Source organism: Psammomys obesus, unplaced genomic scaffold (genome assembly GCF_907164565.1).
Source record: "Psammomys obesus unplaced genomic scaffold, mPsaObe1.curated_primary_1811, whole genome shotgun sequence".
Classification (NCBI taxonomy): domain Eukaryota; kingdom Metazoa; phylum Chordata; class Mammalia; order Rodentia; family Muridae; genus Psammomys; species Psammomys obesus.
In genome coordinates, this window is record NW_026596095.1 from 6,619,461 (window position 1) to 6,636,414 (window position 16,954).

Below are 16,954 nucleotides of genomic sequence, written 5' to 3' on the forward strand. Positions count from 1 at the left end.
TTTTGAGGTTATACTAAGATAACATCATTCCCCCACCCTCTCACCCCCCAAAAAAGCCCTCCTGTGTATCCTTATTAACTCTTCCAAATTCGTGGCTTTTTTTTATTATTTTACATGCATGTATTGTTATGCATACGTATCTATTCTTAAATATAGTCTACTCAGTCTCTATAATGCTACTTGTTTGTATGTTCTCATGGTTGACCCTTTGGCATTGAATAATCAATCAGTATACTCTTCACTGGGGAAGATTATTTCTCCCAATATCAGCACTCTTTAATTGCTTGTGGTTCTTTGTGTAGGGTGGGAACCTCATGGTTTTTCCCTTGTCCATTTGGCATGTCTATTGTTGTTGTATTTGTTCAGCTCATGCTTAGGCACTCGTGTTGGTGAGACTGTGTAGGTGTAGCTTTTGTCATTACTAGCAGACACAATCTTACAGCAAACACCTGATCCACTGTCTTTTTTCTTCTTTCCACCCCATCTTCCACAATGTTCCCTGAGCCTGAAGTATAGGAGTCATTTTGTAGATGTATCCATTGGGCTGTATTGTTTTTGAGAATTATTACAAGGGATATTAGATGTTACTGCATTCATATTTTATCCAACATATAATCGATTTACAGCAATGGTGTTTTATGTTCCTATTAGCTTGGTTTTGCTCATTACAACTTTGGTTCTTTTTAACCTTTCCACATGCATTCTTGCATTGTAGTATTTGTATGAAGGTCCTGTGTTAAGTCTAAGATTTTTTTTTAGTTTTCTTTAACATTGTAATATGTACTTCAGATCATTTTCTAATTTGTTTAAGTTACATCTAATATTTCTCTCTCCCTTATGTATCATGAAAGTTTTTATTCTTAGCAAAGTCTCTCCTTTGGGAAATGGACTGATCAAAATAAAATTTTGATTTCTATTAATGCCAACATAGTTACTTATGTATGTTTGTATATTTTTAATCCCCTTTTCAGAGTATCCTGGCTTTAAATCCTCGAATACAAGCTCATGCAACTCTGCGCTCCACCATGGCTAAGAAACTAGACAAGAAACACTGGAAAAGAAACCCTGATAAGAACTGCTTTGTAAGTATCACTGACACATGATTTGCTGTTGAAATTTACCCCCACAAACTGAAGACAATATAATTTGTATCCTTAGAAATGTAATTAAATATGTACAAGAACTGTTGTGCTTTTACAAGACTTTAAACATTTTATATGTGACAACAATCTCAAAACACCATTTAATAGGAGGGAGAAAACAGGGAACAGAACAGGAGCTTACTAAAGAGGGCCTCTGAAAGACTTTATCCAGTAGTGTATCAAAGCAGATGCTGAGACTCATAGCCAAACTTTGGGCAGAGTGCAGGGAATCTTATGAAAGAAGGGGGAGATGAAAGACCTGGAGGAGACAGGAAGTCCACAAGGATGGCAACAGAACCAAAATATCTGGGCCCAGGGGTCTTTTCTGAGACTGACACTCCAACCAAGGACCATGCATGGAGATAACTTAGAACCTCTGCACATATGTAGCCCATGGCAGTTCAGTGTCCAAGTGGGTTCCCAAGTAAGGGAAACAGGAACTGTCTCTGACATGAACTCAGTGGCTGGGTCTTTGATCTTCTCTCCCCAAAGGGGAAGAAGCTTTGCAGGCCACAGAGGAGGACAATGTAACCAGTCCTGATGAGACCTAACAGGCTAGGGACAAATAGAAGGGGAGGAAGACCTTCCCTATCAGTGGACTTGGAGATGGGCATGGGAGGAGATGAGGGAGGGAGTGTTAGAGGGGGAGGGAATGAAGGAGGGGGCTACAGCTGGGATACAAAATGAATAAATTGTAATAAATAAAACAAATAAATTAACTAAAAATGAATAAATATAAGATCTTTTGTCATGGAAAAATATTTTGATGCTTTTCAAATCTTCTGTAAAATTTAAAATCGTTTAAGTTTGGTACCGGTATTTCTTTTTGCAAATTGTTATAAATTTCGCTTAGAATTTTTTTGTGGTAGCACAGTGAAAGACTTTCCATATCACAAGGTCTGGTGTCACTGAGGAAGATGGGGCAAATGGCTGCCTATGAGCTGAAATGAGTTCTTGAGGGTGGGAGAGCAGACGAGTAGTCAGTGTTCACTATGAACAACTGGCACTCTCAGGTGAGATACAGAAGCAGTGGCTCCTCTGGAATTCTGTATGGCTGATTTTTAAATTTGTTGTTGTTTGTTTGTTTTCAAGACAGTGTTTCTCTGTGTAAAAGCCCTGGATGTCCTGAGCTTCCTGTGTAGACCATGCTTGCTTGGAACTCACAGAGATCCACCTGCTTCTGCCTCCCGAGTGCTGGGATTAAAGGTGTTCACTACCATTCCCAGTCTTTATGCCTGATTTTTAACTCTTTTAAATTTGTTTTAATTTGCCCGTGAGACCAGGACTCACTGTGTCACTCACACTGGCTTCATACTCACATGATTCTATCTGTCCTCACCTTTTGAGTTCTGAGATTGCATCTTTAAGCCACAGTGCCTAGCTTAGAAGCTTTCTTATCTGTGTCTATATCATGGTCACAGGCTGTGAGGTCATGAATGGATATTAGATACGACCTCCAAGGCAGTGTTGAGAATGTTGACTGCAAATATTTAAAATTGAAAAGAAATTCCTTTTTATCGGAATTCCCCAAAGGGATTTTTCTATAACAGTTAATGAGACTGTAGCATGAGTTTGTTTGGTGTTTGTTCTCTGAGTATTTTTTGCATACTGCTGCTTAAGATATATGACTTCATTTCATCTATTGTCTCCCTCCTTTCCTTAAGAGGATGAGACTTGAGGACAAGCACTTTGGCTATACTTATGTAACTGTTACCCCCCCCTTTTTTTTTTTCTCTGTCATGGGCTACCCTGCAAATGGTTTTGAAAAAAAAGCAACAAGAAGACAGACACACTATGACATGAAAAGATTTTGCAGTGCTGTATTCAGCATTCTGTTTTTCTTGGTCCATTCCTGTGGGCTCTGCTTTCTACCATGATATTGCCAATACAAGTCTTTGGAAGGATACCAGGGCTGCTCACACCTGATCATCATGGGTCACATGATGACAGGTTGTGACCTTGTATAGCGATGGCAACAACTGAAGAGAGCAAAAACGGAATACTACAGTTTTCAAGCCTATCTGTTAAAGGCTATCAAAGATAAGTGTCTCATTTCAAAGACGTGGGAGCTATGACGTCAGATGCCTTCCCCGAGGCCTTTCATTCATAAATTATCTAACACACTTTGGTCCAGGTTCTATTTAGAGACAGAAGTTTTCCTCTTATTTTGATTGTTATTATCACTACTACATTAGGATAATGATCATTTCATTCCAGATGTGATCTTATACCTAGAGTTTCTCGTTACATTTCTTCCAAAATATATAACTGGCAAAGGGGGTACTGAGCTAAGTTTTCTCATGCGAAGTATTTGTTGTTTTGAATTTGTAGAAGAGCAATCTCACAATATTTGAAAATATACATTAATAGTTTTGTCATGTGATAGGGTTGTTATTACAAAGCATCACAGATAGGGTGCTTAAGCCGTTTAGTTTTCACCATCAGCAAGACTAGTCTGAGACCAAGGTGTTGCCAGGGCTAGTTGCTGCTGAGAACTTTCTGTTTGTCTAATCAATGGCATTTGCTTCCTGTCTTTTTCACATGGTCTTACTGTCCTCATGGCTTGTTTTAAACTGCTTATCTCTTTAAATACTATCTCTAAATAGCTACATTTTGAGATACTAACAATTAATATTATGACACATGAAATTTACAGAGATACAATTTAACCTATAAAAATAACTTTAAAACATCAAGTGCATTCAGTCATTCATCTTATAGTAGTATGTCTGATGAAAAGAATTATGAATTAGGTAAACGTTAATTATGTAGAAAGAATATTATTCTAGGCATTATTTATTCAGTAGAGAAAAATGTAGAAGAAAAAAATCCTTCGAATTCCAACTACTGAGTCATGTTTAACTAAATTTAGGCAAATATATTCAGTGTTAAATTGTATGACCATTACAAATTATCTTTAAATAGTTAATACTTTGGGTTAAATAGTCACAATGTAAGTTACATGCAAAGTACATAAAATTTCACTGTATCTAATTGTAGTTGTGTGTACTTACAACTATACCTTCGTGAATATCCACAAAGAATAAAAATTTCCATACGATTATGAATGGTGGTTATCTTTGTGTTCTTCATATTTTTCTGTACTTTGGGTTTTCTGTGGTGAGCAAGTATAAATGGGAGAATAAATTAAAAGCTTCCAGTATATGTAACCATAATAATCTCATTGTATAAGATCGGATTATGGCTGAGGATTCAGATCACTCTGCAAACTCCAGTCACACTCAGATATTAAGAGAGAGAGAGCACTGATCTTCATTCATTGGAGAAATGGGGATGGTTGGAGCTAGGGCTCAAGCTTATTCTCAAATCACCAATGGAATAAAATTCCCCTTCTATGCCTAAATATCCTCTTTGTGCTAATATAAATAATTTAAGTAAACTGTTATCAAATGATGTTTTGATTTTTACTTTCTATTTTTTTCCATAAACATAATAACACTAATAGAACTCTGCTTTCTCTCAACAGAAGAACCAATAAGACAGACAGAGTCCAAAAAGGCATGTACCTACTCTAGTCAAAGTAGAAAATGGAAGAAAACAGGAATCCCTTTACAAGGCATGACAATGTGGCAGGTGGATAACCTTGTCCTCTACCCTGTCCTGGGATAATGAGATACCTCTGTGTTTTTACTGAGGTGGTATACAGAGGCCAAGTAGGGATGCTGGAACTTTCTTGGCAGATGAGGCTCTTCTTGAACTCACAGAGATCTGACTGTTTCAGTCTCCAAAGTTCTGGTATTAGATCTGTGCACCAGCACACCCAACAGAGATGTATTCTTAAAGTTGGCTCTACCCCTTGCCTGCAGGAAGGACATTGCAGAGCCTTCAGACTGAGACTAGGTATTGTCAAGGATGCCTCTTAGTTCTGCCTTTTTCTCCTTAATCCCTCCCTCTGTGGTTTTCCTGAAGAGGATCCATTTAGTAACTTCATAATAATCCAATCCCTGTGCAGTTCTGCTTCTATGAAAATTATGTTTTCATAGAATTATGAAGATAGCCTATGAAACAAAATTATGAAATAGCAAATTCAAATGCTGAAATTGCTATTTCAGGGCCTCGCCCACAGTAGCTTGAAATCCCAGATAAAGTTTTAGGAGACATAATGCTTTAGGAATCATTCATGCTTCTGGCGCTGTATCAAATGCTACTTAGAGACCAGTAAGATCAACAAAAGTCATTTTGTATCAAATGCTACTTAGAGACCAGTAAGATCTATCAAAGTCATATTCCATTTTTACTTTAAAGGCAGACTCTAATTTTGTTTGAGTAAGTAGATGATTTAGTAAGAGATGATTCTAAGAGAACAGGCATTGTTTTGTCCCAAGAATGACAATTCTGAAATTTTTGCCCAGGAATTTCATTATTTGGCAGCTTGCTAGCATTCTATGACTAATTGGAAATTCTGAATTACATAGGGAATTTAGGCTGGCAAATGTGTTTGGACTGGGTAATGAAGCACAGTGTAGCTATTCCCAGTATCTTTTAAACAGGTGTTCCATAACCGCTGTTTATTTTTGACATTTAGAAAATGTTGAACTGTCCTAATTACATAAATATTTTGTAGTCATTTTCCATGTGTGATTTTTGAAGACCAGAAAATATTATGAATCAGAAAATTTTTCCCAGGTGAAAAATAAAAGGAAACATGTTTAAGCACAGAGAGTCATTTGTTTTCAGAATCTTAGAGAATTTATTCTGAAATCGTAACACATAGTTGATGCTCATGGCTTAAAATGATGACGAAGATGTAATGCCTGCTTAAAATTTGGTATTTCAGCTCCTGTGTCTAAATTTTTATGTTTTAACCTTCTGAATCGCTTTGTGGTATCCATTATATTTTATCTCTACCCCTAGATGAAAGGGCATGCACAGGGAGGCCCAAGAAGCCTGGCTAATGTAGAACTAGACATTGAACTCTTGTAATCTGGCACGAGTTCATGAAGAGATCAAAATCAACCACCAACCTAAAAATCAACCACTGACCTTTCCTTATAGACAATTATTTTTCTATTTATTATCCATTAGAATAGGTTAGGCATTATGTAATTTAGCAACTGAAATAAATATGAATACTCACCAAAGATCTCATGTTATGCTGAAGAATACAGACATCAATAGTTATGGTATTGTTTCAAGGAAAGAGCAATATATGGATTTTAATTACCAATCAAATTTGCCTTCAGCTGACTGATTCTGGGACATAGGGCAGGAAATAGATTTAATGATGAATATAGGAGGCAAGATCTTTGGGGCTGTTGTAGAAAGTTAGAGAATAAATAATAAAGCATGGAGTGAGGATTTTTCTGGAAGAGTGGAATTGTGACGATTTTAGAAATTAGGAAACATGACATGGTAGGAGGGGATAGAGAAGTTGGTAAAATGCTTGATATGCCAACACAAGCACCAGACTTTCATCTGCAAAACCTGCTTATATAAGCCAGGCGTGATGGAGTGTGCTTACAGTCCCAGAGCTGGGGAGGAAGAGACAGACATTCCTTGGGCTCAATGGCCAACTAGTCCAGCTTTATTGGCAGATTCCAGACCATTGAGAGACACGGTCTCAAAAGGAAGAAGGTGGAAAGCCCTGAAAAGCTGAAGCCCGACTTTTCCCTTGATTGCTACATGCATGTGTATACATTGGTGTGCATACAAACCCCAAACTACACATATGCACAAAATATATGACTTGGGAGTTTAATCTGTTTCTGCATTAATTGTTTGAGGGCTAAATTGAGTTGAAATAATGAATTTAGCATGTGGCTTTTGAAGTCAAGGGATGGAAATGAAGACTTTTAAAACGTCGGGAGTATAGGCGTTAGAAACTCATGGGCAGAGTTATCCAGGAACAGTCTGTAGAGTGGGAAGAGCCACAAGGGTAGATTTTGAGATTGGGGCTGGATTTAGAAAGACACAACTGACTTCAGATAGACAATGCAAAGGGCTACCCAAAGACCCAGCAATCAAGCTAAATTATCATAGAAATAAATGAAAAAAAAATTCAAAAAGTAGGGACATACCTTTTTCCCTTTGCTTTAGCTCTTACAGGGCTTTAGAATTTAGGGCCTGATTACGAAACTGCCTGCCACATATGAGGGCAGCACGAAGTGAGAAATCGGCTAAAAGCAACTGCATGAGGTGGTGAGACTCACCAGAGCAGAGGCAGAGAGTTCCTACAAAGGGAGATGAGTGTCACTTGTGTTCCCCTTAATGTGTGGTTTCATTTGTTCCCGGCGAGGTTCATTTGTGATCTTTTAGAATTGTGCTTAAGGTTTGTCTTGTCTTCTGGGCCTGCTCATTCCCTCCTTCTCGGGTCACTGTTCAATGACACCCACTTTGGTTATTAAAGTTCCAAGAGATTCATTCACTCTTACTTAGCTAGCTAGCAAGGCGGCTGTGTTAGACTGTGTTAGTATAGATTGTAAGTCCCAGTCCTCGCCTACCAATCCCAGCCCAGATGTTTAAAAGTAGACTTTACAACCTCCTGAGCTTTGTGCCACACCGGTGCTCTTGTTTCTGCACGTTACAGAGTTGGAGTTACAGGGATCTGAACTTGGGTCTTCTTTCTTGAGCAGCAAGCACTCTTGCTATCTGAGCCATCCATCTCCCTATCACTTCCCACCCACTCAACAATTTCTTATGGATCTTTCTTACCTTTCCCTCCCCCAAGTCTACTCTCTGTCACCCACTTTTTCACTACTCTGAAGTCCATGAGTGTGGCTGTTACTGTGGTGTTAGCTGACCACTGGAGCTCAGGACATACCATATCGCAGGTCCCATTCTCAAGGCTTCTGCAGTTCCCAAGTCTCAGAGTCTCTGTCTTCTGACTGCCACAGAGCTGGTGTTGGCCAGCCATCTGCAAAGAAATCGGAGAGCTTTCCTGCAACCCTCCTCCCCTAGATTTACTTGTCTTTTGTTCCTCTCCTGTCTCTCTGCCATTAAAATATTAATGTAATCTGTACTGAAAGGTTAAAAGTTGAGAGAAATTTAGTTTTTCACTACCTCACATTTCCTCTTCAAGATACCGTGAATCATCTAGGTTCATGTCTCTCTCTCTGAAACGTTGATTTTCATGTTTCTAACTGTGGCTGAAAGACAAATTCTCAGAGTTTTGCCATTATATTATTCTATTGGAGAAAAAGTTTTGAATAGTATCCTATCAGGATTACTTTTTGTTTTGTTTTCAGAGGAGTTTCACTGCTAAATCACTGGCTGGTCTAGAACTGAGTCTGAGTCTGTAGACCAGGCTGGCCTTAAAGTCATAGAGATCCATTTGCCTCTGCCTCCTGAGTGCTGGGATGTGCATGCCTGGCTCAGATAACTTTTTCTATTATTAAAATATTATTTTATTAATTGATGATGTGTATCTGTATGGTCTATGTCTGGGTATGTTCACGTGTTAATGCAGGTGCCCAAAGAGTCTAGAAGGGCCCAGGGAGCAAGGGATCTGCCTTATCTGATGCTAGGAATGAAATTTAGGTCTTCTGTAAGAGCAATAAATGCTCTTAACTGCTGAGTTATCTCTCTAACCCCTGAGAGCAGTTCTATTTTTTTTTCCTTTTTATTGATTAGATAGGACCTTATATGAGTCTGGGCCTAGTAGTAAATCATATGAGCAAACATTATTGAAATGTTCATGATATGTAAATACTTACATTTTTCCTTCCTTATGAATGCATAACATATTTATTGTGCACAAGGCATTTTTTAAAGTATCTGATAAAAATGCCTCATTTGGATGCTGTCTCATTATTCAGTTTCTTATGTATTATTTCCATGTCTGTGCCCCAAAGCAAGTATATTTCATTTATGTTTCTCATGTTCCAAGACTTATAGACTGTGTGGGAAACAGGATTCAGTCGTATGATATATGCTGCATTCTGTAACGGTTTCAGGGGATAATGGCGACTGATAAGAAGAAAAGAAGAGCGTGGGGTGGAAGTAAGCCATGAGTGAAATTATTTACAATAACTCAACTTCAGCCGTTGACCAACAGCTGTGGACCTACTGCCGCAACCTGCACTTATTCTGCATCTGTCCTTCCTTTCTTCATTTCTTTGCGGCGCAATTGGCAGCTGATATACCATGTCTCATAATTAACGTTTCGTCTCCTAATTAGAATGTCAGGTCTATGAGGACCCGTTTTGTTCACAGCTGAATCCTCTGCACCAGATTCCTGTTAGGTGTGTGGCTAACTGCTTAGTAACTGGTGACTAACTAGAGTATTTACTGAATTCTTGGCATGGGCCAGAGTCTGTTCTTGGTACTAAGATTACAAATGTATTCTTATAGCACTCGCCTGCGATGGAGTAGAGCTATTATTGTTTTGTCGTATGGGTGAACAACTGTTAGGAGTGAGTAGTCTCATCTTGTTAGAGGGACATGGATCCTGGAGGATCTGAAAGGATTACTAAGTGACCGGTAGCACCTAAGCCAGTGGTTCTCAACCTGTTGGTCACAATCCCTTTGGGGAGTTGGATGAACCTTTCACAGGGATTGCCTAAAACCATCTGCATATCATATATTTATATTATGAGTCACAACAGCAGCAAAATTAGAGTTATGGAGTAGAAATGGAAATAAATTTATGGCTGGGGTCACCAGAACATGAGGAACGGTATTAAAGGGCCACAGCTTTAAGAAGGCTGGCAGCCACTGAGGTAAGCTAGAATTGTTGACTTCACGAATCTTCTCTTTATCTATTGAAACTTATGCTGGTTTCCTTTTGAAAACATGTTTTACACAATATTCTTCTACTAGAATTCATATAGACCTCTTTAAGATTAAAGACTGAAGCTATGGTTTGTTTCCCAATGGCCTGCATGTGAAGTGCGAACTCTGTGGAGCATCTCATGAGTATTTTGGTGCATTAGTTGAGCTGCTGGGAAGAAGTGACTTTACACAGCAGTGAAACATCATAAAGAATTTACATATTGTTTCACACTTTTAATATGTCTCTCCAAACAAGTTCATCCATACTTGTTCGGGCACACTCTATAAACATCAATTTAAGTCTCACTTGTACAGACTTATCAATTACCAAATATTAACTGAAGATCTCATAAGCAACAGCCACTGCAGATGACAGTGGGGTCAAAAGCCTTGGTTGACCTGACAGTACACACACAGCCATCCAATAATAAAATTTGTATCTCACAGCATAGCTCTGTTTATCACCCTGCCAATGGAGTGGAAATGCTTGGCTTCAAGATTCAAGATTGGCCTCCCTAAGAAAGCAGCTCTTAAGCTGAAATTAAAGAGGAAAGTTGAAAGAAGAAAGGCTACACAGTGGGATCCTGTCAGAGTGGAAAATGTGTATGGAGAAGACCTCTGAGGAAGCTGACTGAGCCGAAGGTCAAGAAGCAGCTTGAGTTCTGCAAAGAGTGGGATACAGAGTTGAGGAAGAGCAGCAGCGAAGAGTGGTAATGATGATCACCGCTAATTACACTTATTGACAAGGTCAATAATCTGCTTATTTCATTAAAAGAAGTGCTTGCTCTCTCATTAAGGAGGAGGACTCCTTGTTTGATATACGCTGTAGTTTAGTGTTGGTCAAATGTTATGTTCTCACTTTGAAAGTGGGTTTTCTTGGTGCTTCATTCCACATAGAGTGTAGGGCTGGAGATTTATTCTTCAAGCAGACATGTGTAATACTAAAGTAGCTGCCCAGAAATAAAGAAAAGTGTTAACTCTTGATATCCCGAGGCTGTTTCAGAAAGGCTATGTTCAATTATTTATTTCAGGCCAATCACAACTTTCTCTACATCCAAGTGGCACAGAAATTAAACTCGTTTGTAATTGTCTGGCATCAGCCCTGCTACTTTTATTGTGTTCTTCTCTGGTTTGAAAATTCTATAGTAGTTAAGCAAGTCTTTCTCTTCCTTTATTGTTAATCAGATTTGAGTTTATGTACCTGGTCCTGGTTTAGATGAGGGTGAAGAAAACCCTCCAGAGGTGGATTTCAATAACCTTTATTTACAAAAGGAAAAAAAAAAAACACATTCTAACTAAATGCTTTCTCATTGAGGTTGGAATTTTAGGACAGCAGTCCAGAGAGTCAGTTTCAAGTTTGGTTAAAAGTTTGACATCTGGAGACCAGCATTTGGACTCCCTTAATGCTTTTGTCATTTACTAGCTGCATGATTTCACTAAAACAAATTTCTTCCTATACTTCCATTTTTTTCGTCCATAAATCATGCACTAGGTAAAATAAGAGGATGCATTTATTGATCTAAAATTGTGCCTGTCACACACATTACCCTCTGTGAGTGTTGTTGCTGATGGAAATTTGCATTTGTGATTGAAGCACTAGGTTGATTTCTAATGCTGTGAAAGTGGAGCCACGGCTCCATCCTTTATGTCAGGTGACATGGAAAAGAAGAATAAAGGGAAGAACATGGGAGTTTGGCCAACAGAATGAACTAACGATAGTGAGTAAATACAGACTATTTCTTCTGCGAAGAAAAATCTTTCTAAAGAAAGCATGCCTAACATTGAACCTTCTGCAAAGCTGATTAACTAATAGACTTTCAGTGGCCGTGAACAATTCGGAGTACTGCCAGTGCAGAGCTTAATTAACAACTTATCTTGGGTTCTCTCTAGTCCCCTCAACAGCCATCCATTGTGGACTTCTGTGTCTGACTTAGCGCTCTTGTTACTGTCAGGTGAGACCTTTTGGGATGCAGTAATATAACAGACCCCAGGCTCCACCACTAAGAAAACCTCAGATAGCATCTGCATTCTACAGAAGTTCCCACGCTTTGTCTGTGTTCCTGTACCAACAAAGCATTTGTAAAGTGCCATAAATTGTAATTTCTTTCTGTTATTATACATACTTTATCAAACTGTTCCCAGATTGGGACATGGGGTTTAAGCTGACCTGAATCTGTGTTTCTGTGCGTAGTCACTCATATTTGGCTCCTGAATAAACTATCTTTTATCCCCTTTGAGATGAGAATTGTTTTTGTACCAATAACTTTGTTTTCCAGAAAATTTCTTGGCAGCAAATTGGCACTGCACACAACAGATATACAGCACACACACACACACACACACACACACACACACACTAGAGAGAGAGAGAGATTTGTTTTGAGTTTCACCTTATATGCATGAAGTTGCAATACATTATATCCTTGTGAAGTTGTGGGTTTTTTTTTTTTTTTTTACATTTCTTCTAAAAAAGAAAATATGCATGCGATGCTCTGGCTCAGTTGTCAGCACAGGCTAGACATCTGGATGTGGGAAAAGGGGATTCCACTCTGTCTTCATTCAGCTAAGTCTGTCTGGGATCTCCCAAAGAGCTACCCGGTGTGTGTGTGTGTGTGTGAAATGTGAGCCCCCTCAAACCCTCAGAGTCTGACACAGAGATTTCTCTTAGGAGAAGTTGTTCATAATCTACATAATGTTCTAAAAATACTGAGATGGGATCCAGAAGATCTGGAACCAAATTGCTTTGATTTGTTTACACAGAAATCCTTTGCATAATCATAAATATTAAACTGGAATTGCATGATGTATTGTAGGTCAATAAGTGCTATATAATAAAGCAGATGTGTGTTAAGACTATGGCTGCAAAAACAGAATATGTATATTTTAGAAGATATTAATGAAGCATATTACTGTATTTGCAAATAAGAAATATCTTTGCATATGGGAAAATAGAGTGCTCTGAACAAAAGAAATCAGCTAAATTGTCTTTAGAGCCTAATGGTATATTTTACCTTTGCAAAACACTTATTTGGTGCTCATAGAAAGTAAATATGCGAGTTTTGCTGTTTTCCAGAATGGGCATACAATGGCAGCTGTCTTTCTAATCGCTCATCTATTCAAACGCTAATCGGTGGGACCCACATAGAGCGCTAGGAGCCTGAATAGGTAGACAATGACAGCAGCGTTTTAATCACAGTCCTATTCAGGCACTAATCGGAGTGATGATTAAGGGACATTAGAAGGAGCACTTTGACATCTGATCCTTTGAACTGGCGTCTGTGCAGCCTGCACTACACCCAGCTTATTTGGCCAGACCGATTTCCTTAAATAAAGTGCCGTGATTTCCAACGTAGGAAATATTACATTAGAGCCTATTGAAATGATTAGAAATTGAGGAGCTTTTATTTTACTGGGGATGCAGCGCGTGCTGTGTACTCACAAAACCGAGATCATTAATATTGCATGCAGTCCTCTCAGCAGTGAGGACCACAGAGAAAGAGCTTGAAAAGAGCTCACTACCGTCATGCGCCTTCAGTTGAATGGGAGCTGACATGTGCAGCTCTTCTTTATGGAAGTCTGTGAATTGTGAAAGACTTGGATTTTCATACGCCCTAATCCAGGTGGGCACATCCTAACTGCATTCCATACTTGTTTCCTTTAAGTGGAGATACGTTGTTAGTGTTACCCATCTTGAGTTACTAAAAGTTAATTAAATGGGGAGAGACTCCTGAGGCCCCACCCTTATCTGTAGTTGATGACTGTTGGGAGAGAGTCAATATCTTTTTCAGGTGTGTGGACCCCGGTAGATTGCCTAGATTCCAATGGATGACTCTCCACCCATGTGCGTGTTAGCATCACTAACAGGACTCGGTGGGGTAATTGAAAATCACTGGAAGCATGAACGTGGAAGAGTGGGGAGTGTGGGAAGTTGGAGAGGAGAAGGGGATGAATATGATCAACTTGGATTCTTTATATGCATGAAATTCTTCAAGAGTAACTAAAAGAGTATTTTTTAAAAGTTCATTGCTGGTCTGGAGAGAAGGTTGGCTCCTTCAGTGCATGGCTGGCCCTTGCAGAGGACCTGATTTGGTTCCCAGCACTGACATCAGGCCATTAGGCAGCTCACAGCTTCCCATGACTTCTGCTACCTACTTCTGGCTTCCCCAGGCACCCACACTCACACATTCTCACATAGGCACATAGGCATACATATGAGTAGAAATAAAAATAAATCCCTAAAATCTTGATTGTTCATGGCCGTGCTGTAATCAGTTTTAGCTATTCATAATGGGATATTTGCCTTTTCTCTCAACATTTCTAACATTTACTTCAATGTTACTAGCCTGTTTTCCAGAATACTACTTGTGATTGTTACCAAAAGTTCCATGGCTACTAAGTATTTGCATATTAGATCCATGGCTGAAATGTCATCTTTGGTATTTGAATATCGAAGACATAGTCAGAGCTCTCATCTAAAATATGATGAGATAATGTGCTCTACAGCCAAAAATCTGTGGCCATAGCCTGTGAACACAGAATCACATTGCCCCTAATTTCCTCTTCTGATGGCAGTTTCATGAAGTTTTTATAAGCAACAGAACAAAGAAAGTTATAAAACCAGCACACTTTTCAGCTCTAGTGCTAGGTACATCATGTATAGCACAGTGAGGGAAGCTGTTATAGGTTCCAAGCACTTAGCTCTTTTTAACTATTGTTTTAATGGAAGCTAACGGTGTGCTAAAAACACACTCCAGGGATTTTACCTGGCAGTTGAATAGATACAAGATCAGACACAGAAAGGGGAAAAAAAAACGTGTGGTGTGTGCATGTCCATATGTATGTACTGTAAGTATTGAGATCTTCTATCCCATATGTTGCATGTCTGAGCCACATGGATTGAAACAATAAAAGTCAGACAAGCAGCAGAGAAAATCAAATCACTTCATTTGATGTTAATATTTTAGGTTTTATGCCAAAAGAGGCCTTTCACAGGAAAGAAATGGAGACAGAAATATTCAGTGGATCCAAGGTCTCTACACTATTTTGCCAGAGGTAATTAATTGTAAGTAAGCGACAAGACCAAGGAGAAGGGAGTTGAGCTTCTACAGGTAATAATTCAAGTGAGGATGCATAGATCAGGAAGGTAAGGGTTGTTTTAGTAAGTCCATTCTGGTGCTGACCTTCTATCTTGAGTGATGTGTTCTTATTCTTGAGAGGAGAGATATGACCATTTTAGAAGATGAAATTTATTTGCCTTTAAGTAGCTTGAACAGTTCTTAACTGTCTTCAGCCTTGAAGCTGTCCTTATGCCCTTGTGGCAAAGTAGAGGATGTCATCTTCAGGCTGTCAATGGAAAGGGGAACGATTTTGTTCTCAGCCAAATCGGAAGGAACATACCATGGCTGGGCATCAAGATCCAGGATACTCCAAACAATATGCTCCAATGTGAAAGCACCTTCATTAGCTTTCTACACATACACAACAAAAGTCACAGCCAGGATATTTACCAAACACACTGGTGGGGACTTCAGGTAGGCAGGTTTAGAGCAAAGCACAGAAACCTTCCAGGTTTCAGACACTCTCGCATGGCATTCCCAGCAAGGTACCGATGTTCCAATAATTCATTTCAAAAGTTTTACCTGGTAGTAAAACAGAAGCAGACAATGGGTGGGAATTAGGGGGACTAAAGATAGCCCTGTGTAATTTAGCTCTGGATCTGTAACAGACTCCCTACCATGACAATTTTTAATCAGTCAATTAGCCTTGTAAAATCTTATACATAGGGAACTTTTATTTACAGGATCCCATCATGTATAGTCTTAGGAGTGAGTTCTCCATCCTGTGATGATTTCTCATTGAGGGTTTCTAGGAGAGTATGACCATGATGTATACTAAGGCAAGTTTGACTTGCAACATCTGCCTATGATTCTTTGACTCTGAGTCTAGCCTTGTAGCTTTAATTGAGGAAACTGGCAGTCTTGCTCTGATAAATTCACTTCCTTTCTGAGATATTTGAGAAAAGAACTCAAACTTTTGCTGAAATGTGTTACCTCAGCCTCGTACACTGAAAAAAGAAGCCCAAGCTGAGTAAAGAAAATGTAGAAACATCTGTCTGGCTTTCTCATTTTTCGGAAGGATTTTCTGTTTCTAGATGCTCTTGTATCCTAATATTGTTTCGTTTTATAGGCTTACAATATCTAAGCAAGTTTCAGACACAAAAAACAAACAGGAAATTCTAAAGGGCACAAATCCTGTATTGTTCTTTTTTTATTGGCTTATAATAAAAATGCAAGTTTCAGATAAAAAAAACAAATAAAATTCTTGAAGGACTTGGTGAATGTGACTAGGTTTAATGGCATAGGACAAAGTACTTTATTTTTAGTGACTATGTTGAAATTACAAGCTGTCTGTGGCAGTAGGACCTAGCGTTGCCGAATTCTTCCCAGAGACAGACGACTCTGCTTAGACCTTGTCTCTCTACGTTTAGGAAGTTAATGGGAGGCATGCTTCTTCACCTCCAGCGGGAGCCTCGCATGCCCTGGTTGGTGTTTGATGAATGCAACCTGAAAGGTGCATTCTTCATGTTTACAAAGTATATGTATACATATGTGTGTGTATATATATGTTGGTAAAGAGTCTCTCTTGTTCTCTCTGTGTGTGTGTAAGAGAGAGAGAGTAAGAAAAAGAAGCTTGCTTTTGTGTTGGGGTGCCTGTATGTATCTGTGCATCAGGAAATCAAGAAACAATTATGGATATAATTCCTCAAGAGCTTTCCACTTTGTGTGTGTGTTGTTGTTGTTGCTTTTTAATGTTCCTGTTGTTGTTTTTGAGACAAGGTGATTTAATGATATGGAGCTCTCCAAACAGGCCAGGATGACTGGCCAGGGATTCTCGGGGATACACCTATCTGCAAACTTGGCAGTGCTGGGGATCACAAACAAAGCTTGGCTTTAAAAAAAAAAAAATCAGTTATGGGAACTGAACTCAGGTTGTCATGATATCATGGCAACCACTTTATAGACCATTCTATTAGAGGTGTGTGTGTGTGTGTGTGTGTGTGTGTGTGTGTGTGTGTGTGTGTG

The 16,954-nt window shown here is 39.0% G+C and overlaps 1 protein-coding gene across 1 annotated transcript in view; it reads left to right on the forward strand.

Moving 5' to 3' along the window:
• Nucleotides 1–16,954, forward strand: part of Dpyd (dihydropyrimidine dehydrogenase) — an 844,213-nt gene that overhangs the window by 38,184 nt on the left and 789,075 nt on the right. Inside the window, 4 exon segments of the mRNA XM_055628041.1 lie at nt 972–1,082; nt 2,235–2,333; nt 9,056–9,101; nt 9,280–9,343. Coding sequence (XP_055484016.1) covers nt 972–1,082; nt 2,235–2,333; nt 9,056–9,101; nt 9,280–9,343 — 320 coding nt within the window.